Here is a 21,912-nt window from a genome sequence, read left to right on the forward strand (position 1 = left end):
ACAAAAATCTGCATTACTTACAAAATGCAATTTTTTTTAATGCTGACTCACTTTTCTAGTCAGATCATAAAGTTTACTTTTTTGACTGTACGGACTCAAAGGAGAACCTGTATTTAAATTGATCATCAGCGCCACCCAATGGTGAGAAACAGACTGACTGTCAAATTTGATAAAGACAAAAAAAAAAGAAGAAAAAAAAAAAAGAAACAACATTCATCAGAATAAACCAGTTTAATTTGCCATCACATTTACAAAACAATATCTTTATATCAATTTTATGCAACTATCCTATTAGGAGTTAGGATTTACAGTGATTTGATGTTTACATGTAAACAAAAAGGCAGCAAGGTAAAACGTATCACTAATGCAGAGACAGTGGTGGGTTATTGGCTTGGTTTGAAGGGTTTTGATTACCATACATCACATCAAATTGATCATAACATCGGTGTAGCTTCTGTTTTTCCATCTGCAGTAACAAGCTGCATCAGAGTACCTGAAGGAGGTCTGTTGTCTCCTGTAGTCCACTTATAGAACAGCCTAAAATGCAGGAAATGCATCATGGCTTTGTCCACACACACATCAACCTACACAATCACCTAAAACTACAGATGCTCCCAAATATACATACTTACTCTGTTATGTACTCTAGTGGTGTCCAGGAACTGACATCACCATCTGGCATGAACTTTCTATTCATAGGTGTATCCAAAGTCACTCTAAAATGAGTAATTATTAGTCGTCTTTAAAACCAGAAAAATTTGCATGGATGTAAATAAGTTACTTGGTCTACTGTTGTTCCTTACGGGAGTATTGCTACTGCAGCAGATCCCGGAGGAAGACCACTATTTGCCCCGCTCAGACTTTGGCACAACTGATGTACTGCTGCCTTAGCCATACCATAACCAATGCATCCTACAATGACAATGAGAGAGAACTGTACTGATACTGATATATATACACACATACACACACACACACGAACATACATACATAAATAAACAGAGAGTTCTGGTCATTGATGATTGGTCAATAGCTATGATTTATTTATGATAAAGCATGGTCATGCGCTTCACCGAACAGGGGCCAGTTGCATAAACATAGCCGCTAAGTTAAGACTGTCTGACCAATTAGTAATTAGTTAGGACTAATCAGTCTTACTTCTTGGATTCAAATTATCTACCTTTTTATGTAACTGATTTAAAAAAAAAACAAACAGTTATGATCAGTCTTGGATGACTAACTTAAAAGACTAGATCTGTGCATAGTTATGTATACGTAGATGCCACATTCAACCGGCCAAGACAGGTCGGAACGGTCAGCGTGTCATCACTAACAGTGAGAATCAATGATGCCACAACATTGCACAGCTTCTGGTTGTGAAACTGCGAGATTTAAAATTCCTGAAGAAATGAGATTGCCTTTCACAGGTGAGAATGTATTGGTTGGTGTTTTTATATTATTAACTAGCTATTACAGGTTTTTACTAAGGTACTTTTAAGTGTTTTTACTTTTACTTTTAGGAGTGTAACAATACATCGTGTCACAATATATCCCAATACAAAAATGCAAAATTATGTGTGTGTGGACGGAATATTATTTAAAAGCTTTCTGTTTCAGAAATGGTACTGTATGTTCATCGAGGTATACCGTTTAATGATGATTCTTAGGTGAACTTTGAACTATAAGATGTAAAATGGATGTTTTCTCATGCTGAGAGACAAGCATTTGTATGTATGTATGTGAGGAAATTGTGTAAAAAAATTACTGACACTGGTCATGAGAACAGTTCCATGAGATGAGGCATTACATCTAGAAAAATAGTCTTGCATTTTAGTCACAATCCGGGACTCTTTTTATGGCGGAACGACAGAATTTAATGATTTTGCTTCAGAAAAGTAATATTGTGTGGGAACCATTTTATAAAGGCAATAAGGTACGAGAAACGGAAGGGATGCAGGCACTCTTCTTCATGCTTAACAACGCCCTTCGGACGTGACTGTATTCACAGCACACAATTCAGCATGTCCTCTCGTACCTTATTGCTTATGCTTATGTTATAATATATATATATATATATATATATATATACTGTAAAGGTCAGGGAGTAAATACAAGCATACCTGCTGTTGGACCCAGTGCTGCTTTAGCCCCAGCTAGTGTGAGCAACCCCCCCTCTCTCAGGTGTTTGGTTGCTAGGTGACTGCAAATTGTGGAGGTCCACACACTCTGCTTCCACATCAGATCAGCATTCTTATACAGAGCTGAGGCACATAGAATACATTCATATAAAGTATAAACTAATATAATAATAACTAAAAATGCTCACTTCTGGGACAGAATTAGACTTAAGAGATTAGTCCCTCCTTGTGACAATACTGAGAATGCAATACATTCCAGAAAGCAATAACAAAAGATTAATTTTGCATAGCTAGAATGTGTGCATTTGTGAAGTGTTTTGGGCTTTTAGAAGATGTGACAAAGTTCTCGACTTGAGATTTAGTGTGCCATAAATCATCGGTTCTCAATTAAGAGGCCGGGGCCCACTGGGAACTTCCAAGGGGCCTCAGCATGATTTAAAATGATAGAAAGTGAACGTGAAAAATGAAAGTGACTGTCGGATTAGTAACTCGAAGGTCGCGGGTTCGAGTATCAGTGCCGGCAGGAAATGTAGGTGGGGGGGGGTGAATGAACAGCGCTCTCTTTTACTCTCATTACCCACAACTGAGGTGCCCTTGAGCAAGGCACCTAACTCCCAATTACTCCCAGAGTGCCGCAGCAAAAACCTCGGCCCACTTCTCCAGGTGTGTGTTCAATACTCACTGCTGTGTGTGCACTTGGATGAGTGAAATGCAGAACACAAATTCCAAGTATGGGACACAGACACCATACTTTGCTACACGTCACGTCACATCACTTTCATTTTACTTTCACTTTCATGTGTGGCCTCTGTTTGTGCATGTACTAAGTATGTACTAACTTTTGGCCTTGGCGCTGCCTCCTGCCCAACCTCCAGCCACACACAAGATGGCATCAACTTTATCTTCACCTAACAGCTCACCAACATCAGCTGTCACCTAACGGAAATATATATATAAAAAAAAAGAAAGACAGAGATGTAACATTTTTGAACACATCAAACAATATTATGAATCCAAAGTATGTTGATCCTTGATTAGAGACAGACAAAGAAATCAGCCAATATTTAGGAATTACATGAATATCTGCATGGGTCGAAATTCAAAATCCATGCCCATTAAGTCAATTAAAATAAATGGTAGTTACTGCCACTATATATATATATATATATATATATATATATATATATATATATATATATATATATATATATATATATATATAGTAACCTGATAAAGAATTGACATATGTGTGCGTATGTATGTATATATATATATATATATATATATATATATATATATATATATATATATATATATATATACGTATGAACAGAAATGTACATGCAGAAGCATTGCAACATTTGCTTTTATCCAAAAAAACTTACATTGGTTGGAGACATACACTTTTTATAAGTTCATGGACTCCCTGGAAATCAAACCCATGACCCTGGTGTTGCTAGTGCCATATTTGACAATTGTCATACATAAAATGTCTTTTTTTAAACAGTGTACCTGACTGGCTTGCTCAGTGAAGGATTCAGTCATCTTAACTGTAACATTTGCATTGGCTTCTTCATTGGCATTGAGATCTATAGAGGCAACCCACTGTAAATCACAAAACACAGCTTAAATTCCATTATCGACCTTATTGACAGGCAACAAGAAATGCAATTTATAGGTATATTTAATAAAAAATGCATGACACTGGTAACTGTGACAAACAACATTATTAACAACATTAATTATCACTTAAACACATGGAGCATGTCTGATGGCACAATAAAAAAGCAATTTATTTTCAATTACGTGAGTTGTAGTTTGGGTTGAGACAACTTACCCAATTTTTAGCTCTGAAGTATTGCACACATGCAGAGCCCAGAGCTCCCTTTCCTCCGTAAACAATCACTTTATGAGCTGCTTCTGTAGCTGCCATGCTCTTTCTTCAGAAGCACATGAAACCGTGTTATGCAAAGAAATCTTCACATGCGCCCCCTACTGGAAAAGATGAGAGGAGCAACTAGAATTTTACTAGAGTTGGTTGTTGTTCAGACATTTTAAAATGTTTGTATGAATTTATCATCAATTTATTTATTTTTTCCCCAGCTGAATGCTTGAAAATATTTTACTAAGACCAATATATGTCAAGTTCGGCACAACACAAGTAATACTCTGTTTGACCAGCAGGTGGCACAGGACGTCTTTGCGAACCACAATTAAAAACAAAGAAGAAGAAGGTCGCTTTTCCGCAGGAAATTCATGTAGCTGTGTAGCCAGCGTCGTTAGCATTCCTTGACAAGCTTCTCATTTAGCTTTATCACTAAGCTGACAGCATATGGTCGCTTAAAATAATATTTAATCTTTACCTAAACTGTTTCTCTCTGAGAGAGAAGGCAGTGAAATATTCAGGTAATGCTCATAGTTACTCCTTCATTATGTTTTGAATGTTTTGCTGCATGTTGTATGTGATGTAAGGTGTTTCTGGCTCATTTATTAGTTGTGGTTATTATGTTTTTATTTTTGTTGTTGTTATATTAAATATCTTATGAAATATAAAAGTTATAAGGTGTTAGATATTTACTGTCCCGTTAGCTGTAAGTTAATTAAGTAATTAAACTCAGTATGTTAGATATGGCTAAACTTCCATTTGACCTCAAATATTTCTGCTAGGTTAGATGAATGTGCATTAGATTGTGTCTAATCTCTAGATGAAAGATGAAATTAATGTTTACACAGTCCGAAGACATCCACCACTATGTGTAGAGAACTTATATACACACACAAAAAAAATCTGTACAAACCAAAAAAAGTGTTTATTAAACGAATTAATTGGACCAGATAACGTTACTACATGAAAATCAGGCTGATTATGATTATTATTGCTTTCTTATTCTTAAGTCTAAATAATAATAATTAGTAAGAGCATCCAAACCTTTGATTGGTAGCAGGTAACCAAATATAAACGTTCGGTTAATAGTTTGTAGTTTAATAATGCACATATTTATAGTTGTATTTTGTATTATTTTCAGTTGTTGGTTTAATAGTGCACAAATTCATAGTTTTGACTTGCACCATACTAATGCTATACTGCTATAGCATTTGTTTAGTTATGTAGATCCTTGATTATTGTTATTTTTTTATTAAATTGCCAGCAACATTTATAATGTCATTGGTGAAAATGAATAATTTATATACGTTTATAACATTGACATCAGTCGAATAATTGTTTGTGTTGTGATTTGTGTAGGATGGATCCAGCTCTGCTGAAAGAGCGAGAGCTCTTTAAAAAGAGAGCCCTATCTAATCCTGCAGTAGAGAAGAGATCAGCAACATCTGAGGCCTCTGGATCCTCCAAGAAGAAAAAGAGCAGACCAGACAAAGAGTCATCATCATCCTCCAAAAACAACACAGGTCAGAAAGTACATGTGTGTGTTTGTAATCTTTGGAATTGACTCACTCCTCACCAAGTCTCAATAACTCTCTGGCTGTGCGTCATCAAAATGCACTAGCATTGAAGTGTTTGAAGTCAGTAATGTTTTTTTTTTCTTCTTTTATTCAGCAATTAAAAGTGACAAAGACATTTATAATTTTATAAAAGGTTTCTTTTTTTAAAAATAAAAATTGTTCTTTCTAACTTTGTATTGATCAAAGAATTATGAAAAACAATTTAATATGGTTTCCACAAAAATAAAAAAAGCAAAAAGCATCACAACTCTTTTCAACTTTTATAATAAGAGATGTTTTCTGACGGCTTATGTGACTGGAATGGCTGCTAAAATGCGGCTTTGACATCACAGGAATAAATTGTAACATTTTAAAATGCATTTACATAGAACATTTTTATTTTGATTTGTAATAATATTTCAAAATATTATTCTTTATTTTATTTTTTATCAAATACATGCAGCCTTGGTGAGCATAAGAGACTTTCGGAAACATTAAAAAAATCTTACCATCCCCAAATGTTTGAACTGTAGTGTATGTACAGTACAGTCCGAAAGTTTGGAACCACTAATGTTTTTAATGTTTTTAAAAGAAGTTTCGTTTGCTCACCAAGGCTACATTTATTTAATTAAAAATACAGTAAAAACAGTAAAATTGTGAAATATTACAATTTAAAATAACTGTTTTCTATTTGAATATATTTCACAAAGTAATTTATTCCTGTGATGGCAAAGCTGAATTTTCAGCATCATTACTCCAGTCTTCAGTGTCACATGATCCTTCAGAAATCATTCTAACATGCTGATCTGCTGCTCAAGAAACATTTAATGTGTACAATTGTACAAAATATTTGTGTACAATATTTTTTTTCAGGATTATTTGATGAATAGAAAGTTCAAAAGAACAGTGTTTATCTGAAATCTAATCTTTTGTAACATTATAAATGTCTTTACTGCCACTTTTGATTGATTTAATGCATCCTTGCTGAATAAAAGTATCCATTTCTTTCATTTCTTTTCAAAAAAATAAAAATAAAAATTCTTACTGACCCCAAACTTTTGAACGGTAGTGTATAATGCTACAGAAGCTTTGTATTTCAGATAAATGCTGTTCTTTTGAACTTTCTATTCATCAAGGAATCCTGAAATAAAAAGTACACAACTGTTTTCAACATTGAAAATAATCATAAATGTTTATTGAGCAGCAAATCAGCATATTAGAATGATTTCTGAAGGATCATGTGACATTGAAGACTGGAGTAATGATGCTGAAAGTTCAGCTTTGCATCACAGGAATAAATTACTTTGTCAAATATATTTAAATAGTACACAGTTATTTTAATAATTTGTCAATATTACTGTTTTTTACTGTATTTTTAATTAAATAAAAGAACCCTTGGTGAGCAGACGAAACTTCTTTTAAAAACATCAAAAATTTTAGTGGTTCAAAACTTTTGGACTGTACTGTATATCTTTTTTATATCATATGAAGTAGGGATATACCGATGTATCGGCCGATTTTTGCTCAATTTACAACCATCGGCATATCTGCTGTAGCAGGAAAAAGGCAGATATATTATAAATTAACCGTCTGAAGGCACTGGGCTGTATAATGACTGTTGCGTAATCCTAGCGCTGCTGTCTGCGCTTTAATGTTAATCAAATAACAAAAGCTCGCACACTATTCTTGACTAAATAACTTTTGTAACTTTCATAAGTGTGGTGGACCCCATCTGAATGATGACCAAAATTGTACTGATGTTTTATTAATTTTGTGTCCGTTTTGTTTCACTCCAAACAAATCACCACAAAAGTTAAACATTACAGAGCACAAGAAGTGCACATTAAACTCTCCCTCTCTCCATTGCATTTTCATCAACATACAGCGAATTACATAAAACACTTATTACAACTAACTACATACAGATCTTATGCCTTTTCAGGGGATGCTTTATAAACGGACAAACTTTAAATCTGCAAAATAACTGAAGAAATGCTTGCTCTCCTTGTCGGTCCGTAGACTAGAACACCCGTCAGAATAAGAGTCCCACCTTAGTAAAGGAGATAGTGCAGATCTCATACATATTTAAACTTACAAAAAAATATTAAAATGTATACAAAAACAAATTAGAAGATTAATCACAATAAAGTCTGTGTAAAGTCAATAAATCACAATATATGCAGTGCTATTTTACATTTGTTTACTTTATTTCTGTACCTGAAAACTATTAAACCTACCTAAAAACCTACCTTTATTTCATATGTATCTTTGTCCTGTTGTTTTTATGTAGGCCTGCTGAAAGTTAAATGGATCCAATCTAGGGCTGAAACGATTATTCGACATTATCGACAACGTCGACAATAAAAAATTGTCGAAAAATATTTTTGTTGTCAAATAGTCGCTTGCCTACAATAACGCAGTGTTACCAGTGGGGCGCTGTAGCGCATTACTGTAATGCAGCCTTCCCGGATCCAATCCAAAAGAAGTCAGTGCTTTGGAGTACATAGTAGGGTGACCAGACGTCCCCGTTTTCCGGGGACAGTCCCGGTTTTTGGTGCTCTGTCCCCGACTGGAGCTGTCCCCGGAAATGTCCCCGTTTTATATCTCCTTCAAAATAATCCACAAATACATTGCAAAAGAGTCTGGCCAGCTTACAGCATAGAGGTTTCTTAATACTACTGTCAAAATATATATTTTTTTCTGAACATATCTCTTTATTGAAATATGTTAAACAGTTCAATACCGCTTTTCTACAGTATCCATATACACCGGCAGCGAGTTCACACACACCGCAGCTGAACACAGACACGCCTCCTGTCACTCACTCAGCAGCGCTAGGCCTCGAGACTCTCTTTCGGTCCAGTTGGGTTTTTGTTATGACATAACAACTGATATGACAACTTTAGCACATTTATCAGCTAAATATTCATTCAGTGTTTCCCATTAATGACACTGTGCGCAGCCACCGTTTCATAATGAACCGAAAATTTAAAACATAAATCGTCTCTACATTGTATTTTGCCAACAAACTAAAATCGAAAACCGTGATATGGCTTTGTGCCTTTATAAAGCAGCAAAATAGTCTACAGTGATGCCCCCGGACCCCCCTAGAGGAGGTATACAGAACATTTTACAAATTACACTGGGAAATTATGTAACCTACATTTTATTAACTTAAAACTAGAATACAATAATACTACAACAAAGCTCCTTTCATGACAGTAAAGCTGTTAACAGAAAATTAAAACGTCATTGGACAAAAGTTGTAATTTTGTACAGTATAAATAGCTCATGAAATTAAAAATGTTAAATTCAATAATAAATGTTTCAAATATTATTTGTTATATATCTCATATTTTGTAATGTGATTTTTCAAAATAGTGCAATAGTTTTATATTTTTTTGTAGGCAGGCCTACTGGCTAGTTATTTTGGTGAATTGTATTAAAACCAGACCAAAAATCCTTAAATCATAATATTTATTAATTTAAAATTTGGAACCCACAACAATAAAAAAAAAAATAAAAAATGTCCCCGTTTTTTAATTAATAGATAATAACAAATGAGATTTGGGTGATATTTTGAACACTCAAATAGGAAATGTCCCCGGTTTCCATTTCAGAAATCTGGTCACCTTAGTACATAGTGCAAACGAAGTCGAACCAGTTAAATGTGGCAGATTAACATAGCATAAACATAACAAACATAACGTTTAGCATAACTACAGAATACTGTCATGCAGGGCCACCAACTGTCATTCAAACTCACTGTTCTCACGCCACACGTCCCACACAGTGAAAGATGCATCGCAGAGCAAAGAGGACACAGACAACACGCCCCGACAGATAAGGTTACTTTTGATATAAAACTAAGTCTCAGCTTTTAAATTCTGTCAATTTTACTACGGGATTCAAACAATACTTGTGGTTGTGACGCTGTTTAACTTGGAGCGGCAGATCGCTGTAACACCTCTGTTCAAGCGGCTTGTGAACCTATTCCTCTCTATTACTGCGCGAAATAGACATGAATGAACATCAAAAACTACTTAACTTACTGAACTTACTGAAATGAATCCATCTGTGATGTAGTCACTTAATGGGAGTTTTAACCGCAGAAAGAAGTCAATAAAACTTGCAAACAAATATATCACACATAATGTAACATTTACCTCAGCCATTCAATGACCATAAACTCGATAGTTAGTGTGTGTCTATATATATATATATATATAATATAATTTTATCTAGAGAGGGGCATTTAAAAACAAAAAAAAAACAAAAAAACACACAATTACATTAATATTTTTACTGTTATTAAAAAGGTATTACAATTCCCAGACTTAAAAACACAGTATCAGTCATTGTAACAGTTGGACTATTGATGACTTCTGAGGGGGAAAGAAACCCTGAAGGATATTGGTCTGTTCAGTTGGCTTGAAAATCATTAAAAATACACTTTCAAAAGCTGAAGTGATTTTCTTGTTTTATTTACTAGTTGAAGTACAGCATAACTCAATATGTTAACTAATTGCTAAAGTGAAATAATCAAACAAAGATTACTGATTAATCAGTGCAATAATCAATGTTTATTCGATTAATCGTTCTAATAATCGATAGATTAATCGACTATCAAAATAATCGTTTGTTGCAGCCCTAATCCAATCCATGTTCATTAAAAATTATTTGATGATGCAGCAATAAACCTGCTAGTAAAGTTCAAAAACACCTACATTAAAATATACTATCTATTTTGATGACAAAATTTCAAATAAGAGAGGAAGTGTATCGGTATCTGCCAATAAAATCTGCATCGGCCCCAAAAAATCAAATCATTGCATCCCTAATATGAAGATATTAACTGTATGGACATTTTATCAGTATTTAAATGGCCTTGGTATATCTAAATCTAAACCATTATACTTATTTTTTTTTTTTTTTTTTTTTTTTCAATCCTATTTTCTCAAATATGAAATAAAAATATCTGCATTTCAGCTTGCAGTGACAAAGAAACCACAACCTTCTCATGCTGTTCAGAGTAATACCAGTGACAATAGTTAGAATAGCACTGAGTCAGGATACTTAATTTTCTGTCAGTGAGCCTAACATCTAAAAGCAATTCTCAAGTTATAAAACCTTCATCATGGGCATCCCGGCTGGTGTCTGGTCAACCTTTGTTTATAGAGTTACCCAAGCAGAGATAGTTATGAAAACTCATATAGTCCTACAACAAAATATAAAGATCCATAGTGGAACATGGACTGGCATGGTTATTTTTTTTTTGTTTAAGACATGTTTTATGTTATAATAACAACACTAATGATTTCTGTTTGCTGCTGTTGTTGGCCTTATATACACATATATACATATACATATACATATACATATACATATACATATACATACAAATGTGCAAAGATGTTTTTTTTTTGTTTTGGTCTTTACATTTAGAGTTACATAAGTTGAGTAACTTTCCAAACAATATATTTAATAAACCTGTGAATATAGTGTTGTTGGGTGTCAAAAAGTGAGATTTTATTTATTTATTTATTTTTTTCCCCAGTACACCTGATATTAAAGAACCAAAAACCAGCTACATTGTTATTTTTAGTGACATTCATAATTTTCAATCAAATTATATCTAGCTCTCATGATGATTTGTGAATTTTAGGCCAGTAGAATTGTCTTGCTTTTTCTTCTGTTATATTCAGCTGCTACACCACTGATTAGTCTAGGTCCTGAATGTGATCAGGGTGCTCAAGGAAAGGCCTGATTTTAATTTTTAAATTTACTTTTATCAGCTCATGATATCTTCTGTAAACCTAATGCAAACTACACATTTTTTGTGCTTATGATTTTTATTACATAATTTTAATTACACATTTTTAAGGCATTTGCAAAGATGCAATAATTGGCCTTTAGTTTGATTTTGAATATAGATCTATTATTATACATAACAATTATTCACATATTAAATCTCATCTAACAGTGAATGTAAATATACACATAAACGTTCCCTTTACTCCAACTGTAGTGTGTAAATATTTGCTTTAAGTAGTCAATTCATACTTTATGTAGCTTATGAATTCCACAATGCTGACATGTAATCTGTTTGTCATCCCACACAAAGGGAAATATTCATGTAAACACATCTCAAAATATTCAACAGCTTTATATAGTCGACTCATTACACAATAGTACTGGAATACTGACTATATGCAAAGGAAACCATGACGTGCACATACAAGCAAATATTTCCTTTCTTTCTGATGTAAATCTCATTTAATATTTTAAGCCATCAAGACACCTGTGCTATTGCTGTTGGAGCAAATGGGAGTAGAGTGCTTCTGTCTCTGTACATATCTGGCCTGTTTTTAAAGGACTCCATTCTGGCGAAGAGCTCTGTCCAAATTTACAGCCTTTTCCACCAATCTACTGTTGCGGTTCCTTTGGAGACGTGTCCGCTGTCACCATGGTTACAACTAAACCACCTCTTCGTGCTGGCGGCGCAGATCACGAACAGTTTTGGTTTTGGTGAAGCATCCGCAGTCCAGCAGCTCGTAGAGGAATGCCAGTGTGGCGAGGGAGAGGATGGTGAGGATGAAGAGAAGGAGAATGATGAAGCAGGCAACATTCCAGCCATCATGGAAGGGATAGATCTGCTGGATCAGAGCAGAACTGCTGGACATGTTCATACTGCAGAGAGACCGATAAATATAGTCAGTTGTTAAAGAGGAAGATGAGGAAGGGTTGAATAATGTGTGGGTATGAATAGAGATGAAAAAGGAGCTAGAGGCAGAGTGATTGACAGATTGAATGATGGTTTCCACATGTAAATTTGTATTTTTTGGTGTTGATGAGAAAAGGACATAGTTTAGAGCATCCTCAAAGGCACAGTATTTTTTTTTCATACTGTACTTTAGCTGTCAGTCAGACATCTTTAGTCGTTGCATTGCAATTGCAACTCATTGTTTTTGAGTATCTTGCAGAGTAAGAGTAGGTTTTCAGTACACCATGCGAGTTGTAGCTTACTACTCTAAAGAAACGCATCTTATTTGGAACAAGTTTACCCAAAGCCATAATTATTATTCAGGAATTACTTCAGAATATTTGACTATCGACTATTATAGTTGTTTATCAATTAGTCTCCTTAGAAAAACGTATAGATTTGCACTGTAAATCTATACAGTAGAAAGACATTAAGTATTGGGACGTACTACTGTATCATAAAATTGCTTCTACTGTTTGTGTTAATGCTAAAATAATTACTAATAATTAATTATTATTAAGAATTATTATTTTAGTTTAGTATTAGTAAGTATTAGGCTTATACACAACTACACTGCCATTCACAAGTTTAGGTTTAGTAAGATTTTATAATGTTTTTGAAAGAAGTTTCTTAAGCTCACCAAGGCTGCATTTATTTGTTAAACAATACAGTAAAAACTGTAATATGAAATATTATTACAATTCATAATAGCATATATTTAAAATATATATATATATATTTCTGTGATGGCAAAGCTAAATTTTCAGCATGATTACTCAAGTCTTCAGTGTCACATCATCCTTCAGAAACCATTTTAATATGCTGATTTGTTGCTCAAGAAACATTATTATTATTAATAATAATAATAATATCACTGTTGAACACAGTTGTGCTGCTTAATATTTATGTGGAATTATGGGCATTTTTTTTCAGGATTCTTTTATAAATAGAAAGTTCAAAAGAGCAGCATTTATTTTCAATAAATTTTTTTGCAACAATGTAAAAGTCTTTCCTGTCAATTTTTATTAATTTAATGCACTCTTGCTGAATAAAAGTATTAAGTAAAATTATTTGAAAACTATTAAAGTATTACCGGGTACGGTAATGTACTTTGGTTGCTTAAACTCATAAGTTGCGTCCCAAATGACGCACTATGCACTTATACACTATGTACTTGTGCACTATGTACTCATCCATGTAGTGCATGAATTGTACAAGGTTATTTTGTCATTTAACATCAGAGTCTGATACCCTCTCACCCTCTGCTACGTAATTAACGCTGCGACAGTTGAGTGCTAGAAGTGTCCAACATTCCACACTTCATTTTTTCTGTTCATTTAGTGCATCATCCGGGTATTTAAAGTGTACTTTTTCTTTTTGGAATTTTCAGTGTGAACACACTACTTGCACTATTTATCCTTAAAAACATCATAGAATAGTGCATAAGTACGCAAATTGGGACGCACCTATATTCTTTGCCAAACACTTATAATGCTATTTCATGCATTCTGACTTATTTACACTGTTAAAGAGTTGGATTATCAGAGAGTTGGGTTTCCCGTATGGGCCTGAGTGATGTAAATGGGGGCGGGATTCCTTGTATGGGCACTTCTCCCAGATGGGCGTTTGGCTTTACGGAAGTCATCGGCAGCACACGTCACAGAACTTCACAAAATCAACAATGTCACCAAAGAAGTGTGTTTTTGGTTGTGAGGGAAAGATAACCTTGCTTCCCAAAGAACCCAGTGTTAAGTGGAGCTGAGAGTTTCGTTCTCGCGCATTACATTGATGTACTCTCGATAATTGTCATTAAAATAACCATAGAAACTGATAGTTTACAACGACACGCCTCCAGGCACTCGGCTGTTTTCGGAAAGACTCGGTACAGCGTATGTATCTTTTTATAAATATGATAAAACTAAAGACTTTTGGTGATATTAAAATATATTATCAGCCCAAAAAGCATGTACAGATACATGCTTTGAAAATCCACTTAGTATAGTACAAGTATAGTATACCATCCAGGCAGCTTAAGCATACTATTTTCAATGTACTTTGGTTTGGGATGGACTAATCCTAATCTTGCATATTATGTAGGGCAAATAGCATGCAAAATGGGATGGAGCCATACTAGAGACATGAATTGAGATGAATCAGCTGACCTAGTTTGGTTAAGTGGTCATTGTGTGTGTTGTGTAGGTTTAGAGCAGAGCGGAAGCTGAAAAACTACATATTCCATTATTTAGATGTAGGCTTTTAAAACATTTCTCAGATAATTTGATATATTTATATGGACTTTAAAATTCAATCTGAAGATTTTTCAAAGGTTTTCTGTATTGCATAGGTCACCAAAGCAGGATCTTGTCAGGAATGCAATAGGTATTTAGATGTAATTGGGTTAACTGTAACGTGAGCTATGTGAAAGCATTTCCTACGTGTGTATTGTTGAGCACATACGATACGCTGCAGGAATACAGCTTCACTTTCAATCCACCTAGGACTTACAGATGAGAGTCCTGCATCTCCACAAGAGATTTAAACTTCTTTTCACATTCATTTGTTACTAATGTTTCACAGGATTTATTTTATTCTTATAAAGCTTCATTTCGGAGACCTGGTCCTGTGACTTTTTATTAACTCTTGTAGACTCACCCCCCTCCCCCCCAAAACACACACACACCAAGTCTTATCTGAAACAGACAGATGGCTTCTACTTGTCCTGGTCTCCAGAGACCCCCACCCCAAGTATCCCTTAGTACTGTGCTACATCTCTTTTAAGCTTATTTCCTGTGTTTGTCCTTAGAATTGTAGGTGATAATGGATGAGATTTACTTATTACATATTCAGTACAATCAGTTTGATGCTGACTAGTGTAAAGATCTAGAATTGCACAGTCAGCTTCAACTGTCTGGATCTTGCAATCTGTGTGCAATGTAAGTTTGTGTACAGGCACACTTATGACCAAGATCCGATGTTTGAATTTCAATTTGTGTTTGTGACACAAAATGTGCCTTTTAATTTTTATTTGCATTTTAGTATGGCTGCATGCCTTGGTGATGCATATTCTCAATATGAAGAGACAATTACTAAAGGAATCATTTGAAATTTGTAGAAAACTGAGATGTTTTAGCTTGTGTGAGCTAATAATTTCATTATTAGTTGCATTTGTGTTGTGTGATATAAAAGCAGGACGTACCTGGGTGTGAGTGTCTGGGATGCAGGGTGATGGAGCAGCCTCTTGCTTCTCTCTGTGTTGTCTTTCTTGCCGCTCACGCTCTCTCTCTTTTTCCCTGCCCCACCTTAATCTGTAACCGTGTATTGCACTGGCCGGTCTGAGTCTCTGCTTTGACACCATTGGTTGGTTGTCCTGTCTTTCAGAGTATCAGCCATCCAACCTAATGTAATGCATCTGCTGTCAGTGTTAGGTCCCGCCCACACAATGAATCATTCATGAGTCAATGCCAAGATGCGGCTGAGACTGGCTGTGCTCCCGTTGCCAGGGGTTGAGAGCAGGGTGTGGAGGAGGAAAAGGATGTGATGCTAGAGCTAAACGCCACTGAGGAAAGTATTCTTTTCACCAGTTACAAGGAGCTTGAGATGGCGAAAGCTAGTTTGGAAACAGAATGAGCACTGACAATCAAAAAGAATATCTGAGAAATATGACGTCATTGTTCTGTTTTTGTCCAGTTATGCATTAGATTCAGAGTAAAGTTTTTTTTTTTTTTTAAACCACATTCCTGTACATGCTAATGATGGATTAGAACAAAACAATAAAATTTTTGGATCTAGCTGATATTTTTTTTTTTATATTCTCAGTATTTATTTTCTCAGCCTCTTCCCTTTCTGCTCATTTAAATATACCAAAAGTTTTCCCATCCGAATAAACAAGTCGGCATGAAACTAGTCTTTTCTCTTGTGACATAGCTGAGTGATGCTTGACTTTTTCTAATTTCACTGGCTTATTTACACTGGGGATGAAATACAGTATATCTATTTTAACATATAAACTATTGTTTAATAAGGTAAGGTAAGGTAAACCTTTAGTAAATATAACCATATTAGATAAATTAAATTAAATTAATGTCATGCAAGTTATGTTTTGTGTGTGTGTGTGTGTGCGTGTGAGAGAGAGAGAGAGAGAGAGAGAGAGAGAGAGAGAGAGAGAGAGAGAGAGAGAGAGATAATCTGCATTGTTTATCCTTTTGATCTTTAAATCATAAAATTAGCAAAAATCTAACCTTTCATTGAAGGAAAATAATTGAAAGTGGGGGGGGAAATCACATTATGAAATAAATGTTTTTCTCCAAAACACGGCCAATTATTGGCACCCTTTTATTTAATACTTTTTGCAACCTCCTTTTCCCAAGATAACAGCTCTGAGTTCCATGTTGGTGCTGCTTCTCTTCAGTTCATTCCACTCATTTTCTTTAGGGTTCAGGTCAGGGGACTGGGACGGCCATGGCAGATGCTTAATTTTGTACTCAGTGACACATTTTTGTGTTGGTTTTGATGTTTGATTTGGATCATCGTCCTGATGGAAGATCCAACCATGGCCCGTGATTGGATTTCTAGCAGAAGCAGGTTTTTTTTTTTTTTTTTTTTTTTTTAAATCAGTTGGTATTTGATAGAATCCATGATACCATGAATCTGAACAAGATGTCCAGGACCTCCAGCAGAAAAATAGGCCCACAACATTAAAGATTCAGCAGTATATTTAACCGTGGGCATGGGGTACTTTTTATCCATGTGTGCACCAAATCCATCTGGTGGGTTTGCTGCCAAAAAGCTTTTTTTTTTTTTTTTTTTTAAGTTTCATCTGACCATAGAAGCTGGTCCCGTTTGAAGTTCCAGTCGTGTCTGACAACTGAATATGCTGGAGATTGTTTCTGGATGAGAGCAGAGGATTTTTCTTGAAACCCTCCCAAACAACATGTGGGGATGTATGTGTTGTTTGAACAGGAAGTCATGGTTGGACAATTTCAGGTTCATGATCTCCCTGGTGTGCTAAAAAAATTTAAATATGAATGGGAATATACTTCAGAGATATTTTACTTATAAAAAATTATAGGGGTGCCAATAATTGTGGCCGACGTGTTTTGGAGAAAAACATTTATTACATGATGTGGTTCCAGTAATCCATGTCCTTGGTCTGCTTGTCTTCAGCAAACTGTTTGCAGGCTTTTTTATGCATCATATTTAGAAGAGACTTCCTTCTGGGACGACAGCCATGCAGACCATTTTAATGCAATGTGCAGTGTATGGTCTGAGCACTGACAGGCTGAACCCCCCCCCCCCCCCAATACCAAATTTAACACACCTGCTCCCCATTCACACCTGAGACCTTGTAACACTGAGTCACATGAAACTGGGGAGAGTAAATGGCTAATTGGGCCTAATTTGGACTCACTTCTGTGAGATATTGTGTGTGTGTATATATAATATAATATAATATAATAATATAATATAATATAATATAATATAATATAATATAATATAATATAATATAATATAATATAATATAATATAATATAACACCGATCAGGTATAACATTGTGACCACTGACAAGTGAAGTGAATAACACTGTTTATCTCTGCATCATGGCACTTGTTAGTGGGTGGGATTTATTAGGCAACAAGTGAACATTTTGTCCTCAAAGTTGATGTGTTTAGAAGCAGGAAAAATGGGCAAACATCAGGATTTGAGCGAGTGTGACAAGGGCCAAATAGTGATGGCTAGATGACTGGGTCTCTTATGTAGCCATGACACTATATCATTATTCGGACAGGACTAGTTTTCTCAATGTCATTTGAATTACAATTCTTATTACCTGACACCTGTGATTTCATGTACTGATTCATACAACCTAACATCTCTGTTTTTGTACAGAGGAGAGTGTGTGTTTTCCAGACATGGGCATTACAGAAAGTCATGTGCTGTGTTTTCGAACATCATGTACGATGCATATGTCTTTAAATGAATTATTTATTGATATAATTCAAGCTTATTAAAAAACCCTATTTAAGTAAATTTTATGATTTTATAATAGTGGCTGTTTAAAATAAACTTGCATAAGTGAGCAGAAAAATCTAGACATGTACCTTACTATTACCTGAGACTGATTAAAATCGTCTTTGCAGGTTCTGTGATTTGGTTCTATTATGTTTATAATTTTATTTTTTCATCCTATACCACACATATTGAAATTAAATGAAAGCATGCTTTTGCTGCATAAGATGGGTGCACAAACGATAGTTAATGGAGGTAAAAAAACTCATGAAGAGAAGTGTTAGGATAATACAACATCAGCAATCACAGACATTCGCATTAAAGGGTTAGTTCACCCAAAAATGAAAATAATGTCATTTATTACTCAACCTCATGTCGTTCTACACAAGCAAGACCTTCGCTCATTTTCGGAACACAAATTAAGATATTTTTGATGAAATCCGATGGCTCAGTGAAGTCACTGTCTCCTCTCAAGATCCATAAAAGTATTAAAAACATATTTAAAACAGTTTGTGTGAGTACAGTGGTTCAACCTTAATATTATAAAGCGACGAGAATACTTTTTATGTGCCAAAAAAACAAATCTAGTGATGGGCGATTTCAAAACTCTGCTTCATGAAGCTTCACAAATCTTTTGTTTTGAATCAGTGGTTTGTACCGCCAAAGTCACATGATTTCAGCAGTTTGATAGTCTAGCCGAACCACGAACGATAGCTTAGGGAGGTCAAAAAACACATGAAGGAAAGTGTTAGGATAATACATCAGCAATCACACACATTCGCATTAAGACTGGATTTGTGCAAATAACAGTATGTAATTTGCTCTGGATTTTTTTTATAGAGGTTGTCTGAGAAAAACGCAGACATGGCAGATTAGGATGAGAATCTGCACTCATTTGAAATTGACCTATGACATTGACTATGAAATTAATCTAAATATAAATGATCTCATGGATGTGGCTGTTGTGGTTTGTGATTATATGGGCACCAACTGCTGCAGTAAATGTGGTGTATTCAAATGACTTTGACACAGTCATTTTTTGTTTACCCATTTTAAATGCCTATTGGTTGGCAGTGCCACTGGGCTTGGGCCCATCATCGCTGCTCTTCTTATCCTCCTTGTCCTCTTTTCATCTTTCAGATCCCAGCAATGGCTCCTTCAATCTCAAAGCACTTTCTGGGAGTTCAGGATACAGATTTGGAGTTTTGGCCCGAATTGTCAACTACATGAAGGTAATACAAAAATAAGCACATTTTCTAACATTTCCACAGTCCAGTGGTCCACTCAACAAACATTTGCTGCAGTATCTGTCATGTCAGTTTTCTTATTTATGATATTAGTGCATATCACAGATTGATCTTTATTTGAGTGAAAAACTGCAATTTAGAATACCTAGAGAATGTCACATTGGGAATAAAATTATCCTGAGCTGAGCAATCCACACTGTCATTAAACACAAGCTCCCTCCATCAAATGCCATGGGAAATGTCTTCCAAACTCAGCGCATCTACTGCTATTCTTGTATTCTTACCAATATTGTGATCTAAAATGAAGATTTCTTCTGATCATTTGAAGGTTTTCATGTTGTGTGCTTGGAAAAACAGAAAAGAGGCCTGAAACATAGTTTTCCCTTGGTCTCCTAACAAGAGTTTCTCCATCTGACGTGAATAAACATTGTGTGAAATTTCACACTAATATGACTAATACACATTGTCAGAGTAATTTTATAGTTGTTTCATATTATCATAAGCAGTCTTTTTTTGTGTATGTGTCAGGCTTGGCAATTCCCACAGTGAAATGATGTACTCTCTAACATGACAGTAATTACAGCCTGTCAGGCTGTAATCCACAGATGTAGATGTAGCTGTGACACATTTAAACTCTTTTTACATCTTTGTCTTTCTCTCTCTCTTTCTTTCTCAGACGAGACACCAGAGAGGTGATACTCATCATCTGACTTTAGATGAAATTCTGGATGAGACCAAGCTGCTGGACATTGGCATGAAGCAGAAACAGTGGCTTATGAGCGAGGTTTGTGTGTGCATAAGAGAGAGACATAGGGTCTCATTCACTAATAATTGCGTGGATTATCAGTATCTATACGCACAGGAGAACACATGTGTACGCACTAAGGGTGTGACCGAAATTAAGTCACAATCTCATGTACAATACTGTAAAAGAGAAAGTTATTTAAGGTCTGAGCAGCGCACATTTAGTTGCCTTGACTACAGATTGCTGGACCTCCAGAGCAACACAGAGCTTCATGACTGTCACAGCACATTATGTTGTTAATAAATTTTTAAATTTGACAATGTAGTGTGGTACATTTCGAACAAAGGTCAGATATAATATAGCATTAAAGTCTAGTCTGAAAAATGGCATAGCAACTTGTGCTTTAAAAAAAAAAAAAGTAAAAATTGAGAATCGAATCGAACTGTGATGTAATTGAATCGAGGATTTGGAGAATCATGACACCCCTAGAATTTTGGAGTACTGTAAATGAGTGACCATGTGCCCAAGGATAGTAATTTGCATAAAATACATCCAAATATAAGGAGTTTTTGCTTTTGTCTTTCATCACTTTCAGCAAACATAAAACACTCTATAAATATTCACTCTTGCCTGTGACTTATCTATAAATTTTAGTAGGGCTCGGTTAAAATCTATTCTCATTTTGAACGTATATCGATTCTTACATTTCAAGAATTGATCTTTTGGGCTGTGTTGTGTTCAGTTGATGAACAAAACTGTAGCGTGCCTCCTATTCAATATAAAACGTAATAAGCTTTGTTACTTTTGATATGAAACAAAATCTTAGCTTTCGAATTCTGTCAATTTGATTATGAAATTCAATCAATAAATTCTGTTTTGGCACTCTTCGACGCAGTGTGACAGATCGCTGTTGTTCAAGCGAAGTGGCAACTTGGCACACACTTGAACTGATTATCTCTTTCTTTTTATTACTAGTCACATCATGAAATAAACATGAATGAACATCAGAAGATATGTAGAAAGATATAGAACAACTAACTGAAATTTATCATATCTCTTGTAATCGCTCAATCAATATTTCAACCACAGAAAGACGTAATAATCCATGTGTTTTTTTTTTTTAGCCCCCATAGAAAGCAACATAATTATCACATTCAAGGTCTCGAAAGGTAGTAAAGACATTGTTAAAATAGATAACATGACTACTGTGGTTCAACCTTAATGTTATAAAGCAATGGCTCATTATTGTCGGACGCTGTTCACGTGAGCAGCACGACTCATGCGTGTGATGCTGATGCAGGAGCCGGCGTTCTGACGTAGGACCCGGAAGTGCTGCACTGTATATACAATGGAAACCACATAGGAGAAGGACAGGGTAGAAAATAAATTGTTGAATAAAGTTATTTTTGTTTATATATTTTTGCGCACAAAAGTATTCTCGTCACTTGATAACATTAATGTTGAACCACTGTAGTCACGTTGACAGTTTTAACAATGTCTTTACTACTTTTCTGGTCCTTGAATATGGTAACTATGTTGCTTTCTATGGGGGATAAAAAAACCTAATTTGT

The 21,912-nt window shown here is 35.0% G+C and overlaps 3 protein-coding genes across 3 annotated transcripts in view; 1 reads left to right on the forward strand and 2 right to left on the reverse strand.

Moving 5' to 3' along the window:
• Nucleotides 1-220: 220 nt before the first annotated feature.
• On the reverse strand, nucleotides 221-4,091 carry qdprb.1 (quinoid dihydropteridine reductase b, tandem duplicate 1). The gene is made up of 7 exons (XM_067404500.1): nucleotides 3,976-4,091; nucleotides 3,651-3,743; nucleotides 2,978-3,074; nucleotides 2,121-2,261; nucleotides 804-912; nucleotides 633-716; nucleotides 221-537 (listed from the first exon to the last, which is right to left on the reverse strand). The coding sequence occupies exons 1-7, from the start codon at nucleotides 4,069-4,071 to the stop codon at nucleotides 435-437; spliced, it is 723 nt and encodes a 240-aa protein (XP_067260601.1). The 5' UTR covers nucleotides 4,072-4,091; the 3' UTR covers nucleotides 221-434.
• Nucleotides 4,092-4,377: 286 nt separating this feature from the next.
• The window catches only part of gtf2e2 (general transcription factor IIE, polypeptide 2, beta), a 21,294-nt gene continuing 3,759 nt past the window's right edge, over nucleotides 4,378-21,912 (forward strand). Inside the window, exons 1-4 of the mRNA XM_067403415.1 lie at nucleotides 4,378-4,544; nucleotides 5,383-5,546; nucleotides 19,490-19,581; nucleotides 20,273-20,380. Coding sequence (XP_067259516.1) covers nucleotides 5,384-5,546; nucleotides 19,490-19,581; nucleotides 20,273-20,380 — 363 coding nt within the window. The 5' untranslated portion in view covers nucleotides 4,378-4,544; nucleotide 5,383. The remainder of the gene's footprint in view (nucleotides 4,545-5,382; nucleotides 5,547-19,489; nucleotides 19,582-20,272; nucleotides 20,381-21,912) is intronic.
• On the reverse strand, nucleotides 11,183-15,600 carry smim18 (small integral membrane protein 18). The gene is made up of 2 exons (XM_067405067.1): nucleotides 15,539-15,600; nucleotides 11,183-12,269 (listed from the first exon to the last, which is right to left on the reverse strand). The coding sequence occupies exon 2, from the start codon at nucleotides 12,266-12,268 to the stop codon at nucleotides 12,056-12,058; it is 213 nt and encodes a 70-aa protein (XP_067261168.1). The 5' UTR covers nucleotide 12,269; nucleotides 15,539-15,600; the 3' UTR covers nucleotides 11,183-12,055.

The sequence above is a fragment of the Chanodichthys erythropterus genome, chromosome 12 (assembly GCF_024489055.1).
Source record: "Chanodichthys erythropterus isolate Z2021 chromosome 12, ASM2448905v1, whole genome shotgun sequence".
Taxonomy (NCBI): Eukaryota; Metazoa; Chordata; class Actinopteri; order Cypriniformes; family Xenocyprididae; genus Chanodichthys; species Chanodichthys erythropterus.